The sequence below is a fragment of the Bactrocera latifrons genome, unplaced genomic scaffold, assembly GCF_001853355.1.
Source record: "Bactrocera latifrons isolate USDA-ARS-PBARC rearing strain unplaced genomic scaffold, ASM185335v1 scaffold_4, whole genome shotgun sequence".
Taxonomy (NCBI): domain Eukaryota; kingdom Metazoa; phylum Arthropoda; class Insecta; order Diptera; family Tephritidae; genus Bactrocera; species Bactrocera latifrons.
In genome coordinates, this window is record NW_017537045.1 from 887199 (window position 1) to 903716 (window position 16518).

The 16518-nt window shown below is 34.7% G+C and overlaps 7 protein-coding genes across 9 annotated transcripts; 4 read left to right on the forward strand and 3 right to left on the reverse strand.

Moving 5' to 3' along the window:
• Window positions 1-7: 7 nt before the first annotated feature.
• LOC108972383 (CXXC-type zinc finger protein 1-like) lies at window positions 8-2186 on the forward strand. Its single transcript, XM_018938938.1, has 4 exons — window positions 8-99; window positions 160-281; window positions 345-1014; window positions 1101-2186. Exons 1-4 carry the CDS (start codon window positions 70-72, stop codon window positions 1884-1886), a joined length of 1608 nt encoding a protein of 535 aa, XP_018794483.1. The 5' UTR covers window positions 8-69; the 3' UTR covers window positions 1887-2186.
• Window positions 2187-2212: 26 nt separating this feature from the next.
• LOC108972384 (adenylate kinase) lies at window positions 2213-3466 on the reverse strand. Of its 2 annotated transcripts, XM_018938939.1 has the most exons (5): window positions 3337-3466; window positions 3146-3275; window positions 2964-3077; window positions 2559-2899; window positions 2213-2377 (listed from the first exon to the last, which is right to left on the reverse strand). In XM_018938939.1, the coding sequence occupies exons 1-5, from the start codon at window positions 3433-3435 to the stop codon at window positions 2219-2221; spliced, it is 843 nt and encodes a 280-aa protein (XP_018794484.1). In that variant the 5' UTR covers window positions 3436-3466; the 3' UTR covers window positions 2213-2218. The 2 variants fall into 2 exon arrangements, with proteins under 2 accessions (XP_018794484.1, XP_018794485.1); XM_018938940.1 differs by lacking the exon at window positions 2964-3077.
• A 310-nt stretch (window positions 3467-3776) lies between these two features.
• LOC108972389 (beta-lactamase-like protein 2 homolog) lies at window positions 3777-5122 on the forward strand. The gene is made up of 5 exons (XM_018938944.1): window positions 3777-4028; window positions 4095-4261; window positions 4330-4539; window positions 4592-4701; window positions 4760-5122. Exons 1-5 carry the CDS (start codon window positions 3910-3912, stop codon window positions 5027-5029), a joined length of 876 nt encoding a protein of 291 aa, XP_018794489.1. The 5' UTR covers window positions 3777-3909; the 3' UTR covers window positions 5030-5122.
• Window positions 5024-6550, reverse strand: LOC108972387 (39S ribosomal protein L3, mitochondrial). Its single transcript, XM_018938943.1, has 4 exons — window positions 6407-6550; window positions 6228-6324; window positions 5629-6167; window positions 5024-5564 (listed from the first exon to the last, which is right to left on the reverse strand). The coding sequence occupies exons 1-4, from the start codon at window positions 6442-6444 to the stop codon at window positions 5135-5137; spliced, it is 1104 nt and encodes a 367-aa protein (XP_018794488.1). The 5' UTR covers window positions 6445-6550; the 3' UTR covers window positions 5024-5134.
• A 255-nt stretch (window positions 6551-6805) lies between these two features.
• LOC108972400 (solute carrier family 25 member 46) lies at window positions 6806-9199 on the forward strand. Of its 2 annotated transcripts, none has more exons than XM_018938958.1 (8): window positions 6806-6978; window positions 7060-7248; window positions 7314-7498; window positions 7572-7695; window positions 7756-7914; window positions 7975-8031; window positions 8105-8320; window positions 8381-9199. In XM_018938958.1, exons 1-8 carry the CDS (start codon window positions 6947-6949, stop codon window positions 8934-8936), a joined length of 1518 nt encoding a protein of 505 aa, XP_018794503.1. In that variant the 5' UTR covers window positions 6806-6946; the 3' UTR covers window positions 8937-9199. The 2 variants fall into 2 exon arrangements, with proteins under 2 accessions (XP_018794503.1, XP_018794505.1); XM_018938960.1 differs by having other exon boundaries at window positions 6897-6982.
• A 536-nt stretch (window positions 9200-9735) lies between these two features.
• On the forward strand, window positions 9736-13513 carry LOC108972397 (solute carrier family 25 member 46-like). The gene is made up of 9 exons (XM_018938954.1): window positions 9736-9943; window positions 10389-10490; window positions 10752-11149; window positions 11207-11520; window positions 11668-11761; window positions 11822-11964; window positions 12024-12060; window positions 12688-12858; window positions 12945-13513. The coding sequence occupies exons 1-9, from the start codon at window positions 9848-9850 to the stop codon at window positions 13315-13317; spliced, it is 1728 nt and encodes a 575-aa protein (XP_018794499.1). The 5' UTR covers window positions 9736-9847; the 3' UTR covers window positions 13318-13513.
• A 170-nt stretch (window positions 13514-13683) lies between these two features.
• Window positions 13684-16499, reverse strand: LOC108972380 (pre-rRNA processing protein FTSJ3). Its single transcript, XM_018938935.1, has 3 exons — window positions 16311-16499; window positions 14452-16251; window positions 13684-14360 (listed from the first exon to the last, which is right to left on the reverse strand). Exons 1-3 carry the CDS (start codon window positions 16375-16377, stop codon window positions 13783-13785), a joined length of 2445 nt encoding a protein of 814 aa, XP_018794480.1. The 5' UTR covers window positions 16378-16499; the 3' UTR covers window positions 13684-13782.
• Window positions 16500-16518: the final 19 nt, after the last annotated feature.

A 16518-nucleotide genomic window follows, 5' to 3' on the forward strand; every position in this document is an offset into this window, starting at 1 on the left:
GCAAGTTCATCATTTAAACAATTGGTTTTATTAATACTTTTCCTTGATATTTAGTGGCATTCGCAAAAAATGGCTGATAAGCGAAAATATAAAAAATCAGTAAGAAAAATTTCAATATTTTACGAATTTATGAATTAACTCTTATTAATTTTTATGTAGAAAGAGGAGATAGCGCGAGAGTTCGACCTGCCAGAAAGAAAGTCTAAAATTGCAACTATAATGAAGCAGGATGGTCAGGCATATTGCATTTGCAGAACTTCTGATTGTTCTCGCTTCATGATGTAAGTTAAATTTTCCAAAAAATGTACATTAATCTTTTTTAATCAATGGTCGTTATTTTTTAGCGGTTGTGATGGCTGTGAAGAATGGTATCACGGTGACTGCATCAATATCACTGAGAAGGAGGCAAAACACATAAGGCACTATTATTGCCAGCGATGCAAAGAAGAAGATCCTAGTTTACAAACTGTGTTCCGAGTTGTACCAATCGAAAAGACTGCAGCGCCAAGCGCCGCTACTAATATCACTGACAATGATAAACGTAAAAAAGCAAAGGAACAAGGAAATCTGCGTGAGGCCAATATTGGCGCGATAACTTCAGGCGGAAGTAAACAATCACAAAGTCGTTGTGGTAATTGTGAAGGTTGCCGCGCTCTAAACTGTGGAATATGTGAATCATGTCGCATACGAGTGGGCGGACATAAGCCACGTTGTGAGATGCGTGTGTGTCAAGCTCCGTCAACAACAACAACAACTCAACAGCAGCAATTGCAACCACCTACGCAACAGCTAAATGCAGTACCAGTGCCCACTCGACATAAACGTAAGGAAAAACAACCGAAAGAACGTTCACGGAAACGGAAGCGCTCACTAAGTCCGGAAGTATTTATCAATCCGGATTTAGAAGGCGTGCGACAATGTTATGGACCTCGTTGCAGAAACAATGCAAGACCACAGTCCAAGTACTGCAGCGATGTGTGTGGCATTAATTTGGCGACCAATCGTATTTTTCAGGTAAGCTTCGAATCCACAAATTGCATATACTCACCTCCAATTGCCATAGCTTTGTCAGTTTAAATTTATGCGCTTAACTATTTTAGGTGCTGCCACAACGTGTGCAAGAATGGAATCTATCCAATTGTCGGGCAGAGGAAGAAAACAAAAAACAACTTGATCAGATAAGATCTAAACAGGCGGTGGTTCGTTTCGCATTAGCCGAACTCGATAAGCGACACATGGAGCTGGATATGATTGTTGACCGTGCCAAGCATAGTACGCTAGATACAAATCGTACACAAGACAATAATGACATCGAAGATGAGCAATCGATGTATTGCATTACCTGCGGTCACGAAATACACTCGCGCACCGCCATCAAACATATGGAGAAATGTTTTAACAAATATGAATCACAAGCATCATTCGGTAGCATTTTCAAGACGCGCATTGAAGGCAATTCAATGTTCTGTGACTTCTATAATCCTGCTAGTAAAACTTACTGTAAACGTTTGCGCGTGCTCTGCCCCGAGCACTGTAAAGACCCAAAAATTAGTGAGACTGATGTCTGCGGTTGTCCGCTAGTGGCAAACGTTTTCAAGCCAACAGGTGAATTTTGTCGTGCACCTAAAAAGAGCTGCTTCAAGCACTATGTTTGGGAAAAGATACGTCGCGCCGAAATCGATTTAGAACGAGTACGTCAGTGGCTGAAAATGGATGAACTTTTGGAACAAGAACGTCACATACGACATCTTATGGCTTCACGTGCTGGTGTTTTAGGGCTCATGCTACATTCAACTTACAATCACGATGTAATGGAGGAACTTTGTAGGCAACAATATTTCAGTAATACTGGCTCGACAACGGGAGAGGTTGCTAGTCATAGTTAAGCTTATTTGTTAGAAAAAAAAAAAAAAACGAAGTAAAATTATGCAAAACGAGTGTATAATTTTGTAAAATTATGAAGCCACAGTTAGTCAAACAAGCTAATCATTGTTTGTAGCACTCCTATCTATTAAGTTAATTCTCTAAAAAAAAATATTTTAAAATGAACGTACTGATTCAATGGTTTAATATCTTATTTTAATTCTAAAAAATATGTATACATATGTACAAATGTGCTTTGTAAAAAAGTTAATTACGATCTAGACTAAGCAACAGCAATTAAAGCACTACCATTTATAATTCTACTTGCAAATTTAGCTTTTTTATAAAGTTCTTTTTACATTTTATAACCCATTACATAAGGCAAACGCTCCATTTGTGTCCATAAGTTCGTACGCACAGCCTCAAAACAAGGTGTTGAGTCTATATAGATGGTTTCATGGCGGCGCTGGAGGTAGTCGTTTATTGCTGTTTCGTTTTGTGAGAAATATGCCATCTATTTAATTTAATCGAATGGAATAAATTTAAGTAAATAGAATATCGCTAATTTTTTTAACACTTAGATCACATACATACATACTAATGTGTGTGTACCAATTCATCTCTTTTAGAGTGATGATTCGAAAAACACGCAAAGTGTAGTATGCATATTTGTATTACATAACCTGTTGAATTACCTCATGTTCTATATATTCACAAGTATTTTGCGGGCACCCCAAATTTGGCTTTGCAACTAGGCGTCGCATCGCCATTATCTCCGGACATTGCAAATAAATAACTTTGTTGGGTGGTATTTTGTAGGTCTCAAACATCTCGGTGAATTCCTCCACATTTCGTGGATAATTAATCAACACCCAACCTTGTCGTAGGGCATCTATTTGTAATAAGCGCTGCTGTATCGCCTTTGATACCGCAGACGATTTATCCTTTGCCACATTGTCTAAGAATGCCTTATGTAATTTTTGTGCGACTTCATCGTTTCGAAAGAAAGTTGTGTAAATCAAGTTTTCGGCGTTAACTAAATTTTGTGTAAACTTATTAATATATGTTTGTATGTAAAATTCTAAGTGATTGTAGATTACTATAAATCAAATTAAAACGTTTTGCTATCGCCAGCGCTTGAGTTTTGCGACCCGAGCCACTGCGTCCAAATATAACTATACGATGGTGAAAATGTCGCGGCAATTGGTAATAATCTTTACGGTAGCAAAAACAAATTATTTCAGCACTAAAGAAATTTGTAAAGATCTCTTCCTCGCCTTACCAATTTTGCTGGATGTAAAGCTTGCTTTTAAACATTTATGATAAAACTCATCCGCAATGCGCCGTATATTAATAGCGATCCAGTTTTGTGGATTAGTGGGCCGAATCAAGCCAATTTCAACCATTAAACGCTGTAAACATTTTATATAAAGTCAGGTTATACCTAATAGGATTAGTTTTTAGTTTTGTCACCGTTATAATTTCGATAATTTTATGTTTTTCGAAATACACCATCAATTCGGCGGAATATTCAGCTAATGCCAATTTATTTATAGTAGTAGTGGTAGACATTTTGTATTTAAATAGTAAAAAGTTTAATCAAATTGCGAGAAAAATTATGAAAGTAAATCAATTGCATTCGAAAGGAAACCAAAAAATATTTTAAAATATGACTGTCATTAATATCATCTTTTTTTTTAAGTAATCAAAATGTACTTGTCTTTTTGAAAGCAATAATATCCGTTACAAAATGGGGTGTAGCAAAGGAAAACATTTTTATTCGCAGTACTGTTATTGTTTCCTATAACCCTGTGCTAAAATATATTTGAGATTGACAATCTAGAGAACATTTGTTTTTGTTTACATTGTAGTTTTCACAGAACTGTTATTGTTTCTTGTAACCCTGTGCTAAAATATATTTGAGATTGACAATCTAGAGAACATTTGTTTTTGTTTACATTGTAGTTTTCACAGTACTGATAAGAATTTATCACCGATTTATACTGACGAAATTTTGTTATTTAGAAAGTGGCAAATATTCTGAAAATGGCATTAATACCACCTGTTACTCGTCTCACTTCATCAATTATACGTATATTGGGCTGCAATCCCGGGCCAATGACCTTGCAAGGTACTAACACATATTTATTGGGTACAGGCAAAAGGTAGGTCAAAGATTATTTCTTGAATGGATATAAGTCTTATGTACGTATATCTTCACTCTTTTTAAGACGTATATTGATAGACACTGGTGATGTGGACGTGCCGGAGTATATCAAACATTTAACAACCGTTTTAAAGCAGGAACAGGCGGCGTTAAGTACAATTATACTTACCCACTGGCATCATGATCATGTAGGAGGGGTAAAAGATGTGATAAAGACGTGCGCTGCGAGTGGTTCGTTTTGAGCTGACATTCCGCGGGCTTTGAAATAATTCGCTTAATGTTTCTTTAAATACATTTAGACTGCTTGGTTTATAAATTCCCACGTACCGACGCAGTAGATGTATGTCCAGAGTTACCCGCAAATATTAAGGTGCACCCATTGCAGGATGAACAAGAACTAAGTGTAGAGGGTGCGAAAGTGAAAATTGTGCATACCCCGGGCCATACAACAGATCATATTGTGTTGACCACGGAAGATGGCATACTGTTTAGTGGTGACTGTATTTTGGGTATGAACATGTATTTAAAAGCTTCACAGATTTTACAATTTGTACTTTTTAGGTGAAGGTACCGCAGTATTCGAAGATTTATATGATTACATGAAAAGCTTGCACAAAATATTGAGCATAAAACCTGAAGTGATATACCCTGCACATGGGAACATAATTGAAGTAAAATACCTAATATAAAAGTTATATTTTCATAAAAAATCGTTGTATGTTTTTATAGCAACCGGTTGACAAAATCAAATACTACATTAATCATAGAAATCAGCGCGAAATACAAGTACTAGATTTCTTTAGTCGAAATCCTAATAAACCATTACAAGCTATGGATGTAGTACGGGATGTATACAAAGAGACACCGGAACAATTGTGGCCGGCTGCTGCATATAATGTTGGACATCACCTTGAGAAGTTGCAACGTGAAGGAAAACTTAAGTTAATGTCAAATAATGACGAGAAACTTTACGAATTACAGAAAAACAGTGTATTATAATGCGATATTGGGCAAATGTTGTTATTTAGAAAGAATTTGTTTATTTACATACGTATATATTAGGGTTTAATAAAATTACAACAATTTCTTTAACAAGTTTTTACTTTAATTCGTTTCTGGTTGGAAAGTTATAGTATCATCTTTGAAACTATGCACATCTTCATACCATATATCATCAGTTAATGCTTCTAGTTCTTCTTCAAAAGTAGTGGGAAAAGGTGGAGCTGTTTTATGTTTTCGCAGCGGTAAAATTGTATCGTAAATATATACAAGTCCATTGGTAGATCCTGGAATGGCGCTGCCTTGTACCCACATCACATTGTATTTGGTGTTTATACGCCAGATACGTAATCCTTTCGCTATACGCCAGCGGTTACCCATATGGCCAGGCATTTTTGTGCCTGGCCATACACGACCTTTTTCGCCACCACCACCTATATTACCAGGCCGACGATGCGTTTTTGTTACACCATGAGAAGCAGGCATACCTTTAAATCCATGACGCTTTACTACTCCCTGGAAGCCATGATCGACACTAAGGGAAAATATTTTATAGAAAATCAGTCTTTTATTTGATTTGGGTTTTCTTGAACGCTTACGTTTTGCCTCGTACATCAACAAAATCGCCTGCTCTAAAGTGTGCGACATTTAATGGTGTGCCAGCTGGAATCGCCGCTTCTGGAGAGATAATGAATCTCGCCAAGTTACGTTTAGGCATAACGCCGGAATCACGAAATAATCCGCAATACTCTTTAGTTAATGTGGAGGGATCTACTGACTCGGCACCCACTAGCAGACAGCCATATTTATTCAGATTGGCAACATTAGGTTTTTGCGCAGGCTTGTATTCATGAGGAGGTATATAGCGAATTACATGATTGTCCACAACCTGTAACAATGTGGTACGTATACGTTCACCATTTTTCAACCAGAGTGGGTACTGTCCAATTTTACGAGCAATAAGCCCACAACGACGTGCTTTTTCGTGCCATGGCTTTCGCTCGTATTGTTCTGTTTTTATTAAAGCCGATTGGTCATATGAAGGTATACCTTTTATAATTGCAGGAGGACCATATTTGTCCTTTATTATTTCTTTGACGAAAGCTTTGTTCTCTGTTGTCACCGTTGTATCACGAGCCTTGTGGTAAATTAAATTTGTATTTGTCAGTTAAACTTAACTTTTCATATTTTTACCTACCAATCTCTCTTTGCGTACAAACCAGTAAGGGTTTCTCAAACGCGGTCGGGTTAAATGTCCTTTCTCCCGTACTTGTGTAACCACCACTGGATTTAGACTAGTGAATGAAGTTAAAATTTGAGGTTAGTTAAGACATTACATTTTTAATTAATAAACTATTCATTTTAATTTACTCTTACCGCAATTTGTTTAGGTCAATGATAAGTGTGCGGAGCATTTTGTTTGTTAAATTAATTTTCTTTTGCACTAAGTTTTAATTCATTAGCAATGTTTTCTTTTAGTGCCATATGAGCGAGCCGCAGTCTGACTTGTCCTTGCCACACCTATTTCACATTTAAAAAAATATATATATAATTACTATACTAAGATTTTATATTCCATATTACCTCAATTTAGATCAATCTATAGTTAGTAATAATATTTTGAAAAATACTTTTTAGTAAAATAGTTTGTTTTTTACAGATTATTTTAAGTTTTAATTTCAGTAATGAATTCTTAGCCTATCACTGAACATACGGATGCTATTTGTTTTTGTTAAAAATCAGTTGCCAAATTCTGACACTTCCTTAGATGGTTAAGGGGAAATTGAAAAACTTTTATATTTTAGGAGGAAGAAATATTTCTTTTTATCAACTTATTAAAAATAATATAAAGAACGCACAAATAGGAATAATAACAAAATTATAATAATTTTGTTAAGTGTGGTGTCGTGACGTGTAATGGCAGGAATGAATAATTATTCAACATTAATGTGGGTGAATGCAAATAATTATTTTTGGTTTCGCAATGATATTCCTTAAGGCACGATTTGTGATTTACATCTATATTACAGGTATGCGACAAATGAAAAAAATGAGGATGATGATAGCGACGAAAGTGAGCAACAAACTCGACTTCGTAATATATTTAGTGCAAGTCAAATTCAAGGGCCTATAATGACCACATCGAACATTACAACCGGAGCTGGAGCAAGTGCATTAGTACCACCTAATACACTAAATTTACAACGTTCTCACATGACGTAAGTTTTAGTGGATAACAACTTATTTAGTTGTGTAATTGCTTACAATTTTCTTCAATTTCCAGCTTTCCCTTGCATGTTGAACGACAACTGCACACACAAAATTTTCTTGACAGCTTAGGCGGTTCAGCCCATGACATGACAACTGGTGGTTCAACAGGATTGAAATATGTCAATTCAGAGCGTGATCTATCATTAACGCTAGAAAAACATAAAGTGCTAGATAACTACTATGACAGTCAAGAGGATGGTAAAATATATTTTTTCAACTAAATATTTTTGACGCATTGAATTACATAGTTATTTGTTTTTTCTGGCGATAGAAATATCGATACGGAAGTACCTCGGCATAGGAGTTCAGTGGGTTAGCTTGGTAACTGAAAATTTGCTTAGCCATCCGTTCATTGTATTACGACGTCAGTGTCAAGTTTACAATGCTTCCAGACGGTATACTTATTGAAATTTATGACAAATATTGTTAAATTTAATAACTTTAAATTTATACAGCTACCATTTGCATCCGTTTGCGCTAGTTCCCAGCATTATACATCTGCATCGGCGACAAGGAGTTACTACACTCTGGAAAGGATTAGGTAGTTGCCTACTTGTTCGAGGCATGTCGTTAGCAGTAGATGACGTTATTTCCAAAATAACTCATTGGCCAAAGTAAGCAACATCCGCAATAAAACTTTAAAAATTATATGCAAGTATTATTTAATTTTGCAGAGATGTGGATAGCCGTACAACTTTAAAGAAATTTGGTCAGCATATTGTTCTAAAGTGGTATGACTAAAATTCATTAAAATCCAATTTTATTAATATTAATTAACTGAAAATATATTGATAAAATGGATAGTGTTAGCATTGCGGTTGTAATGCCATTTTACTCTGCTTCCTTGGTGGAGACAGTGCAGAGCGATATAGCCAGTGAAAAACCTGGTCTTTTTGATGTATTCCGCGAAGGAAGCTTGCGTTTGCTGTATTGGAGTTCACCACAAAAAGGACGTATGCTACCGGCGTGGGCTTTGATTGGTCCGTGTATGTCTGTGGGCATTACAAAATATTTATTTGGGTACGTCTTTTTTAATAATTTAATTAATGAAATTATAATGCTGTAAAATGAATTCCTTAGACTTGTGATCAAAGGCATCTCATCGCGTATTATGCGTCGTCGAATCCAACAAGCTCAAGAACGTAAGGGTGCTAAATATAAGGACGACACTTTGGAAAATCAAAATGTAGAAATTTACTCGAATCTAATTTCAATGCTCACCACAGAAGTGATATTTTATCCATTTGAAACAATACTGCATCGCATTCAATTGCAAGGCACCCGCACTATTATTGATAATCTGGATAATGGCTACGCTGTTGTACCCATACTAACCAATTATCAGGGTGCTATCGATTGTTATCGTACTACAGTCGCCGCAGAAGGTTTCTCAGGACTCTATAAAGGTTTTGGCGCTATAGTTTTACAGTTCGCGGCACATATTGCTGTTATAAAGCTTACAAAGTGGGTTGTCACACAAATAACTGAAGTGATTTCTAGTCGGCCACCACAAAAAGTTATGCAATACTATAATTTGGATCGGGGACTTATATCGAATTCGACGACAATTTCGCCGAGCCTAAGTACCAATAGTGAATTGGACGTTCAAAGTATGGGGAATCGTTCGGTGGATTAATTAAATTAATAATGAAGCGATTCATTTTCAACAGTTTCAAATATATATACATACATCGTATATCTACACTTGGACGACAGGAGTGATCCGTTTAACTGTATATGCTTTAAAATTTCAAATGAACTTATGCTATTTATAATAATAATATATTTAAACTGAAGTAGCTAAATTGCATCATAATGTTATGTAACATTAGATTAACGATAAATATTGTAAGTTTGGTTAATAATTAAAATCAATGCAATTATACCACGACATGAAAATACATATTTTTTTGATGCTAACAGCAACAAAAATTAAAAAGCGGTAAAGTAAGCCAAAACGCTAATATTTTTATATTATTTACTCGGCTAATACATTTGTGTTAATAAGGAGTACGCATATACATATTTATTGTTTCATATCAATATTTAATTACTAAATAAGCATAAATAAAAAAATACCGACAAACGGTTCTGATGTCAGATAGAACTTCCGTCAAACCTGCCGTTTAAAGTTTTTCATTTCAATAGCGATGCCACTTATCTACAAATATTAAATAGAAGATTGAGTAGCAAGTAGACAGAAAATGGTCCTGAAATATATTAGGTTAAAGGATTATTCAAAGTCAAACAATCAAAGCAAATAAATAATCTAAAAATCCCTTGGGGATACCACAATCACCTTAAGGTGAAGCAATTGCCTATGATTCAAATAAAAAAAATACACTGGAATATTTATATATCGATTAATTTTCGTGTAATCGAAAATCGTAAGAGTTTCATACATCTTTAATATAATTTGTTGCAAGAATCGAACATCTCTAATAAGCTGTCCGAAAAAAAATTGTTTGTGTGAAGATCTTTTTAATATATTTTCGAATCTATTGTTCATTACTTTCGTAAATAACAATAATATTAAAAGTTTTTATAATGCGGTGTCAACTTTGCGGCTCTAATCAACAAGATGAAATTCAATATGGTCCATTTATAGAAAAGCAAAACATAGCGGTGCACAAATTTTGCTTGGTTAGTTATGCATATAAATATAGATTTCTATAGTTTGAAATTCAAAGTTGTGAGCACTTTTAACTCTGAAATCGTGGGATGGTATACAAAACCTCAACCGTGGATATTAATAATTAAAAATGATTTAGCAAGTTTTCGGTAATGAGGGCGAAAGATTTATCATGGGATTCCCCGAATTAAAAAATATTGTGACTGAAAAAAGTTGCCCGCATTGTGTAAATAGCATGCAAATGAAAACAAAGTTATTGGTTATAAAATTTGTAATTATAAAAATTTAGTTATGTTTAAATTATCAAAGAATTGTTTAATTTATATTTATTATAAATAAATAACTTGGAGCTTATTTTAAAAAATTAATGGTTGAAATTCCCAAACACCTTTAACTTTTGTAATATCATTTTGAATTTACGTTATTTATTTACATTTTAACACGTTATCTTTTCAGTTCTTTTCTTCTAGGCTACAAGGGCTTAAAAATGATCATTATGGGTTTTACGAATTCTTCCTAGATGAAATTTCAAATCAACGCAGACTTTTCAACAGAAGGGTAAATAAACAAACTTAAAAAAACTGTGGAAATAACTTATTTTAATACATACATTTTTTCACAAAATAATGATAATTCCAGTTTTAATTTTTGAAAGAATATTAGATTAGTTTATAGATTAACGGAAATTATTTGTTGGTTGGCTATTTATAGTTTATACTCAATGAAATAAGTAATAGTATTTTTCAAAATGTGTTTTTCTTTGCTTTATGTACCTACTAATTAGTGTTTTTGCTTTTTATGAATTGTATGCATCTGCAGAATTGCTGCTATTGTAATAAGAAAACTGCAAATATTAGTTGCAGTCAACGCAGATGTGGACGTACATTTCACTTCATTTGCGGCCTACAAAATGGGGCCAGAAATCAATTTGTTGCACCCTTTCGTTCGTATTGCCATCGCCATGTTAAATCGCCTAAGTCTCTTCCAAACGCGAATGAAATTTGCTGCATTTGCCATGATGAAATATTCACAGGAACTACTAATTTCATTCCAGCGAAAATGTTACACTCGCCGTGTTGCCGCAACAATTGGTTTCACAAATTGTGTTTACAAACGTATGCACACTCAGCCGGCGATTTATTTAGATGTCCATTGTGCAATAATAAACACAAGTTTCTAATTTCTATGCTCTACTGGGGTGTGTGTGTTCCAGAAGTGTAAGTAGCTGAAAAAGTGTTTATCCTTAAAAACAAGTAAATTTTATGTTTATTAAGTATTGGGCGTGTTGAACTGCAATCAAATGCGAATGCCATTGAAGAAGAAGAAAATGAGCATTCAGCGCATAACATTGAAGCCTTAAGGGGAAACCAAGCAATACTTCTTCTCAACGAAATTTTAATGAGACGAAACGACAATCGGAGACAACGGTATGAAGAAGAGATATTTTCGGATCATCATTATGAACATGCTCAACTTCCAAGATATTTTGAATATGCACAACTTCCAAGATATCCTGAATATGAACAATTTCCATATGTATGTGACAATGGGTATGGAAATTCATATCTTCTTAAGAATAAAAGCAAAGGTATGAACCATTGAACAAAAAAATTTAACAATAATAATAATAAATAAAAACACATTTTACTATGTAGTAGCATAGTTAAATATTAATTAAAACGAAATTTAGTTTGCTGACTGTTCTAATCTACCAATTATTATGATCCTTTTATAGGCTTGACTTGGTTCAGCTGGTTCGTCGATAATGTGCTCTCTCATCCGTTTATTGTTTTGCGTCAACAATGCCAAGTTAACAACGTAGCTAGAAGGTAACACTTATGATAAATTGAATTTTATTAATAATTGACAAATCACTTATCACTTTACAGGTTTCATTTACTGCCTTTTTCGTTGGTTCCAATCATAATACAACTGTATTATCGTCAAGGTCCTAAAACGTTTTGGAAAGGTCTTGGTTATAGCCTTATTTTAAAGGGCATTTCATGGCTGATAGGAAATGACACTTCCGCAGGTTAGTCGGATTGAAATAACATTTAATGCTATTAATTTGCAATATGTTTTTTAATGTAGGCGAAACACCGTTAATTGTCTGTATAATACGCCAATGGTATGTATGTATGTATGTAATGGCGGAAATAAACAAAAAATTATATGTTTTTTTATATTCTCGCAACGTAAAAATATTTGTTGATTTTTAATTTTAAAGGTAGAACCTTAATTTAGTCAATTAGCTTCTGAGAAAAAATTTCTATTAAAATGAGATTGGTTTTCGAATATTTCGTATAAAACGAAAGTAATATATATTTATTTTTTGTGTTTAGCATATATTTCAGTAGGTTTGCGAAGTTTGTAATTCAATAATTAAAAATTAAATATTTTAGTCATATTGCGATTTTGTTTCTTATTTTCAATCCGGTATTTAAGATTAAAATTTAAACATTTTTCTTTTTTAAAAGTTTCCGGACTAAAAAATAAAAATTAACTCAATTGTTAATTAAATTAGTTTTTAATGCATTCACAAAACGGTTTTATTTTAATTTTTTTTTATATTTTTCCTTAATACTTAGTGGTTTTAGTACTGCAGCGCAGATGAACATGCTGCGAGGGAGGTTATATACTGTGCGAAACTTGTAACTTTCATAATTTACTTTTTTCTTAAGTTTTGGCTCATATCTTGAAATATTTAATACGCTCTTTAAATATTCAAATTTGTCTGCACTATTTTCGCTTATAGTCTCGAAGCTGCTGCCCTCGGACTAAAAAGGCTGTGTTTAATGAGCACTGTAGGAAACTTGGGGTTACCCGGTATCGGTTGTACCAATTCGACTAACAGCCAACGTCAAATATCAGTAAAATCACTGTTTTTCCCTTATATATGCATGGAAATCGTAAAATACGAATTTAGGTAATTAATTTAATTGCTTACTAAATGAGTACCGCAAATTGCACACCTTCCAAAAACCATAATTACTCACTTTTCTGTACACCTAGAGCGCTGGTAAAAAACTCTACTTTGGCCATTTTGCGTAAGAAAAGAAAACTAAAACCAACCGAATTTGAGAATCAAAAAATGGAAATTAGATCTGATCTGATTGCACGCATCATTACCGAGGTTACGTTTTATCCGTTGGAAACTATTCTAAATCGCCTTCTACTACAGGATACTGACACTATTATAGATAATCTTGATAATGGTAAGAGTTTGCAACCGCTAAAAACATATTACCAAGGATTCGGAGACTGTTTTAATACCATTGTAATTATGGAAGGTTACAAAGGGCTTTACAAAGGAATTGGTGCCTTATTTACGCAATTTTCTGTACACACTGTAGTTGTGAATGTAGGAATATGGATATTTTCTTAAATATTATAACTATTTAGTTATAAGAAAGAAAATATGATAAGTATATGACAAAATTGGTGGTTGGTTAGTTCAGGCGTTCTTATGTAAAAAATATATACTCGTACAACAATATTTCTAAAGTTAAAAGCTTACTCTCATTTCTTATTATTCCGTTCAAAGTATTTTGTCTATATATAATATTTAAGTTACTTAAGCGTTAAGAAAAGTTTTAGTTACTGTTGTAAAAAAGTAATGAATAAATACATTAATTGTCTTTGAAGAATAAAAAAAAAACATAAAAAATCTTTTACTTTTACCTTTTAAACAATATACCCTATTTTGGGTATAAAAATGCCAAATTTTCTGTTTGAAAATAAAAAACCTTTGTGAATTTGTAAATACATTTAATCAATTATTAACTACAACTATTATTATGTAATTCTGCATATAACTATATGTAAAAATTTAGTGCTGACTAATATAGTTTTATTTTTTGCCCTTACGTTTCTTTTCGCGCTTTGATTTCGCACTCAATGCGCGTTTGTCTTTCTTCTGTCGGGGGTCGACTACACGGTAACGTCCCTTCAAGCCGGCGGGACGACGCGCACGTTTCGCTGCTTGATGCTTTTTCGCTACAACATAAGTAATTTCCTTTTTCTTCTCTTGCGCCTTCTTGTAAATCTTTCTTAGCTGTTTTGCCTTTTCTTGTGCCGTCGCGTCGTTGTCGTCCATTATTTTTTCAGCTTGTTTCTTTGCTTTGGCTAAACGTTTGAGCGCGTGTTTGCGCTTGCGTGCCTTAGCCTCCATTACCTTCTTAATTGGCCGTGCGTTCAATTCTTGCACTTTACGTTCATACTCCTCTATGATTTCGTTTGGCACTGGTACTGGCTTTCGCATATGTAAATCTTCGTCTTGTACGAACCAATGTGGTAGATTTTCGTCGTTGAAGGCATAACGATTCCAAGCACCGTCTATAAGATCACGGCGTGTTTTCTTGCCCTTAATCATCATAGATCCAAGAGCAAGCTCTTCTTCGGAAAGTCGTACCTTCTTCGCCTTTGGCTCTAAMAAAAAAAAAAAAAATTAATAAATATATATATATATAATTTATTATATATGCATAATTTATAATTTATAATTTAATGCTCCACTCACCTTTTGCCATATTGCCGGCAACTTTGTTTTTACCATCTTGATCATTCTCATCTACAGTGGCATCAGAGTCGCTATCGCTGGATTCGGAACTCGACTTTTCGTTTGCGTCATCATGTCTTGCACGCCTTTTAGCTTTCTTGCCTAAAGGCAATTTTGCCGAATCGGTATTTTGCTGTGATTCGCCCAGTACTGCTACACCTTTACTTTTATATTCATTTGCTAACCGATCCAAATCGTAATCCTCATCATCTTCTGAATCTATTTGTTGCAAATTATCTTTTTCGAACCACAATTGCACTCGCTGTTGACGTTTTGTGTCCTTATCTCTAAAGTCTCCAGATTTTATAAGCGGATGTTCGGTGCGTTTCTTCTTCTTCTGTGCCTCGATTGTATTGTCCTCGTCTTCACTCAAACCCAATCCATCCTTTTCATAGTCACTTTCAGAATCTTCCCCCGCGGACACATCGGGTTCGTCGTCGTTTTCATAGTTGGCATCATCATCCAGACGTTTATCATCTTTATCGTAAGCTTTATATTTTGGCAATTTCGGTATTTCGACTGCTTCGCCTTCAACATCAAAATCAGGCACCACATCCAACATTTCGTCTAGTTCACGTTGTGATTTAACACTCTTTAAATCGAATATTTCCAGTTCAGCCTCTTCTTGTGGTCCCGCATCGCCTTTGATCACCATATTTAGATTCATTTTTTCATGTAATTTCTGTTTTGCTCTGAGTTCTTTCTTCCGTTTCCGTTTGACCTCCCGTTGTTCGTCTTCGGCAAGTTCAGCTATTTGTTGTTGCAATTCTTCCTCTTCCATATCCTCTATTTCTTCTTGTGTGAGCGTTTTCTTTGGAGCTTCCTCCTCTATAACGGAGGTCTCCTTCTCAGGTTTCTTAAACAATTCATCTTTTAAGGTCTTCCACCATGCTAGCAAACCTTTAATATCCTTGCGTCCAAGTACCTTAATATCCTTGCAACATTCCAGAATTTCTGGAGTTGTCTTTGGATGTTTTGCGATACGCTCATCGTCGATGATTATTGAACCTATACTTTGTAGCGCTCCTAAGCCACTGCTGGACTGCATAAATTCCGTGGCAGATAGTTCGTTACGCAGCGCAATATCTGCTTCTGTGTAACCTTCGGCCTTGACGCGTTTCTGCTTTTCAGGATGTAGCAAGGGATTTTTTTTCTTGCCATCGATATCTAAATCTTCAAAAACATATTTAGGATCCAAAAATCGTGGATCTATTTTTGTGGGCGCTAAATAACCTTGACAAACTATGAATATCTCAGCCGATTCCTTACGAGAAGCACTCGGTTTAGTGGCATGTACCTTTTTGAATAATTGTTTCAATACCCATAATAATGCGTTATAATCCTTGGAACGAAACACTTTCGTAACAAACCAACCGCCGCTACGTAGAAAATGTGTGCTAAGTTTCAACGCATTCAATGTTAAGCATATTTGTTGGTAAGCATCAAATAACCAATTGCGACCCACATTCGGAGCACCGTCGTGTAGTACAACATCAACTTTCCACGATTGCAACTCCTTGGTCAACGACTGTTTACACTTTTCAGTGGTAATGTCCTCAACTAGACTTATACACCCTGGTATTGCACGAATGGGATACAAATCTACACCAACAACAATGCTCGATACAGGCATGTTTTGTTTGGCGACTTGCATCCAACCTCCTGGCGCTGCACACAAATCTATACATACTTGTGATTGCTGTAGGAAACCAAATTTACGGTTAAGTTGTACCAACTTAAATGCAGCACGGGAACGAAAACCTGTAAGCAGTAAATTCATAAAACTAAAGATTTCATTGGGAACTGGAATATGTACAAACCTGTTTCCTTCGCGAGCTGGTAAAACTTATCTTTCCGCGCCTTTCCAACTTTAGTCTTCTTACCCATTTTAGTGACTGATTTGCGAAAAAGTCTTTAAAAACAGCTTATAATTATTAATTTACTGAATTACCAGTAGAATAAATTTGCGGCTTACACGTGTTGTGCAGCACTCACTAAAAATGATAGGGTTACCACACTTCAGTAAAT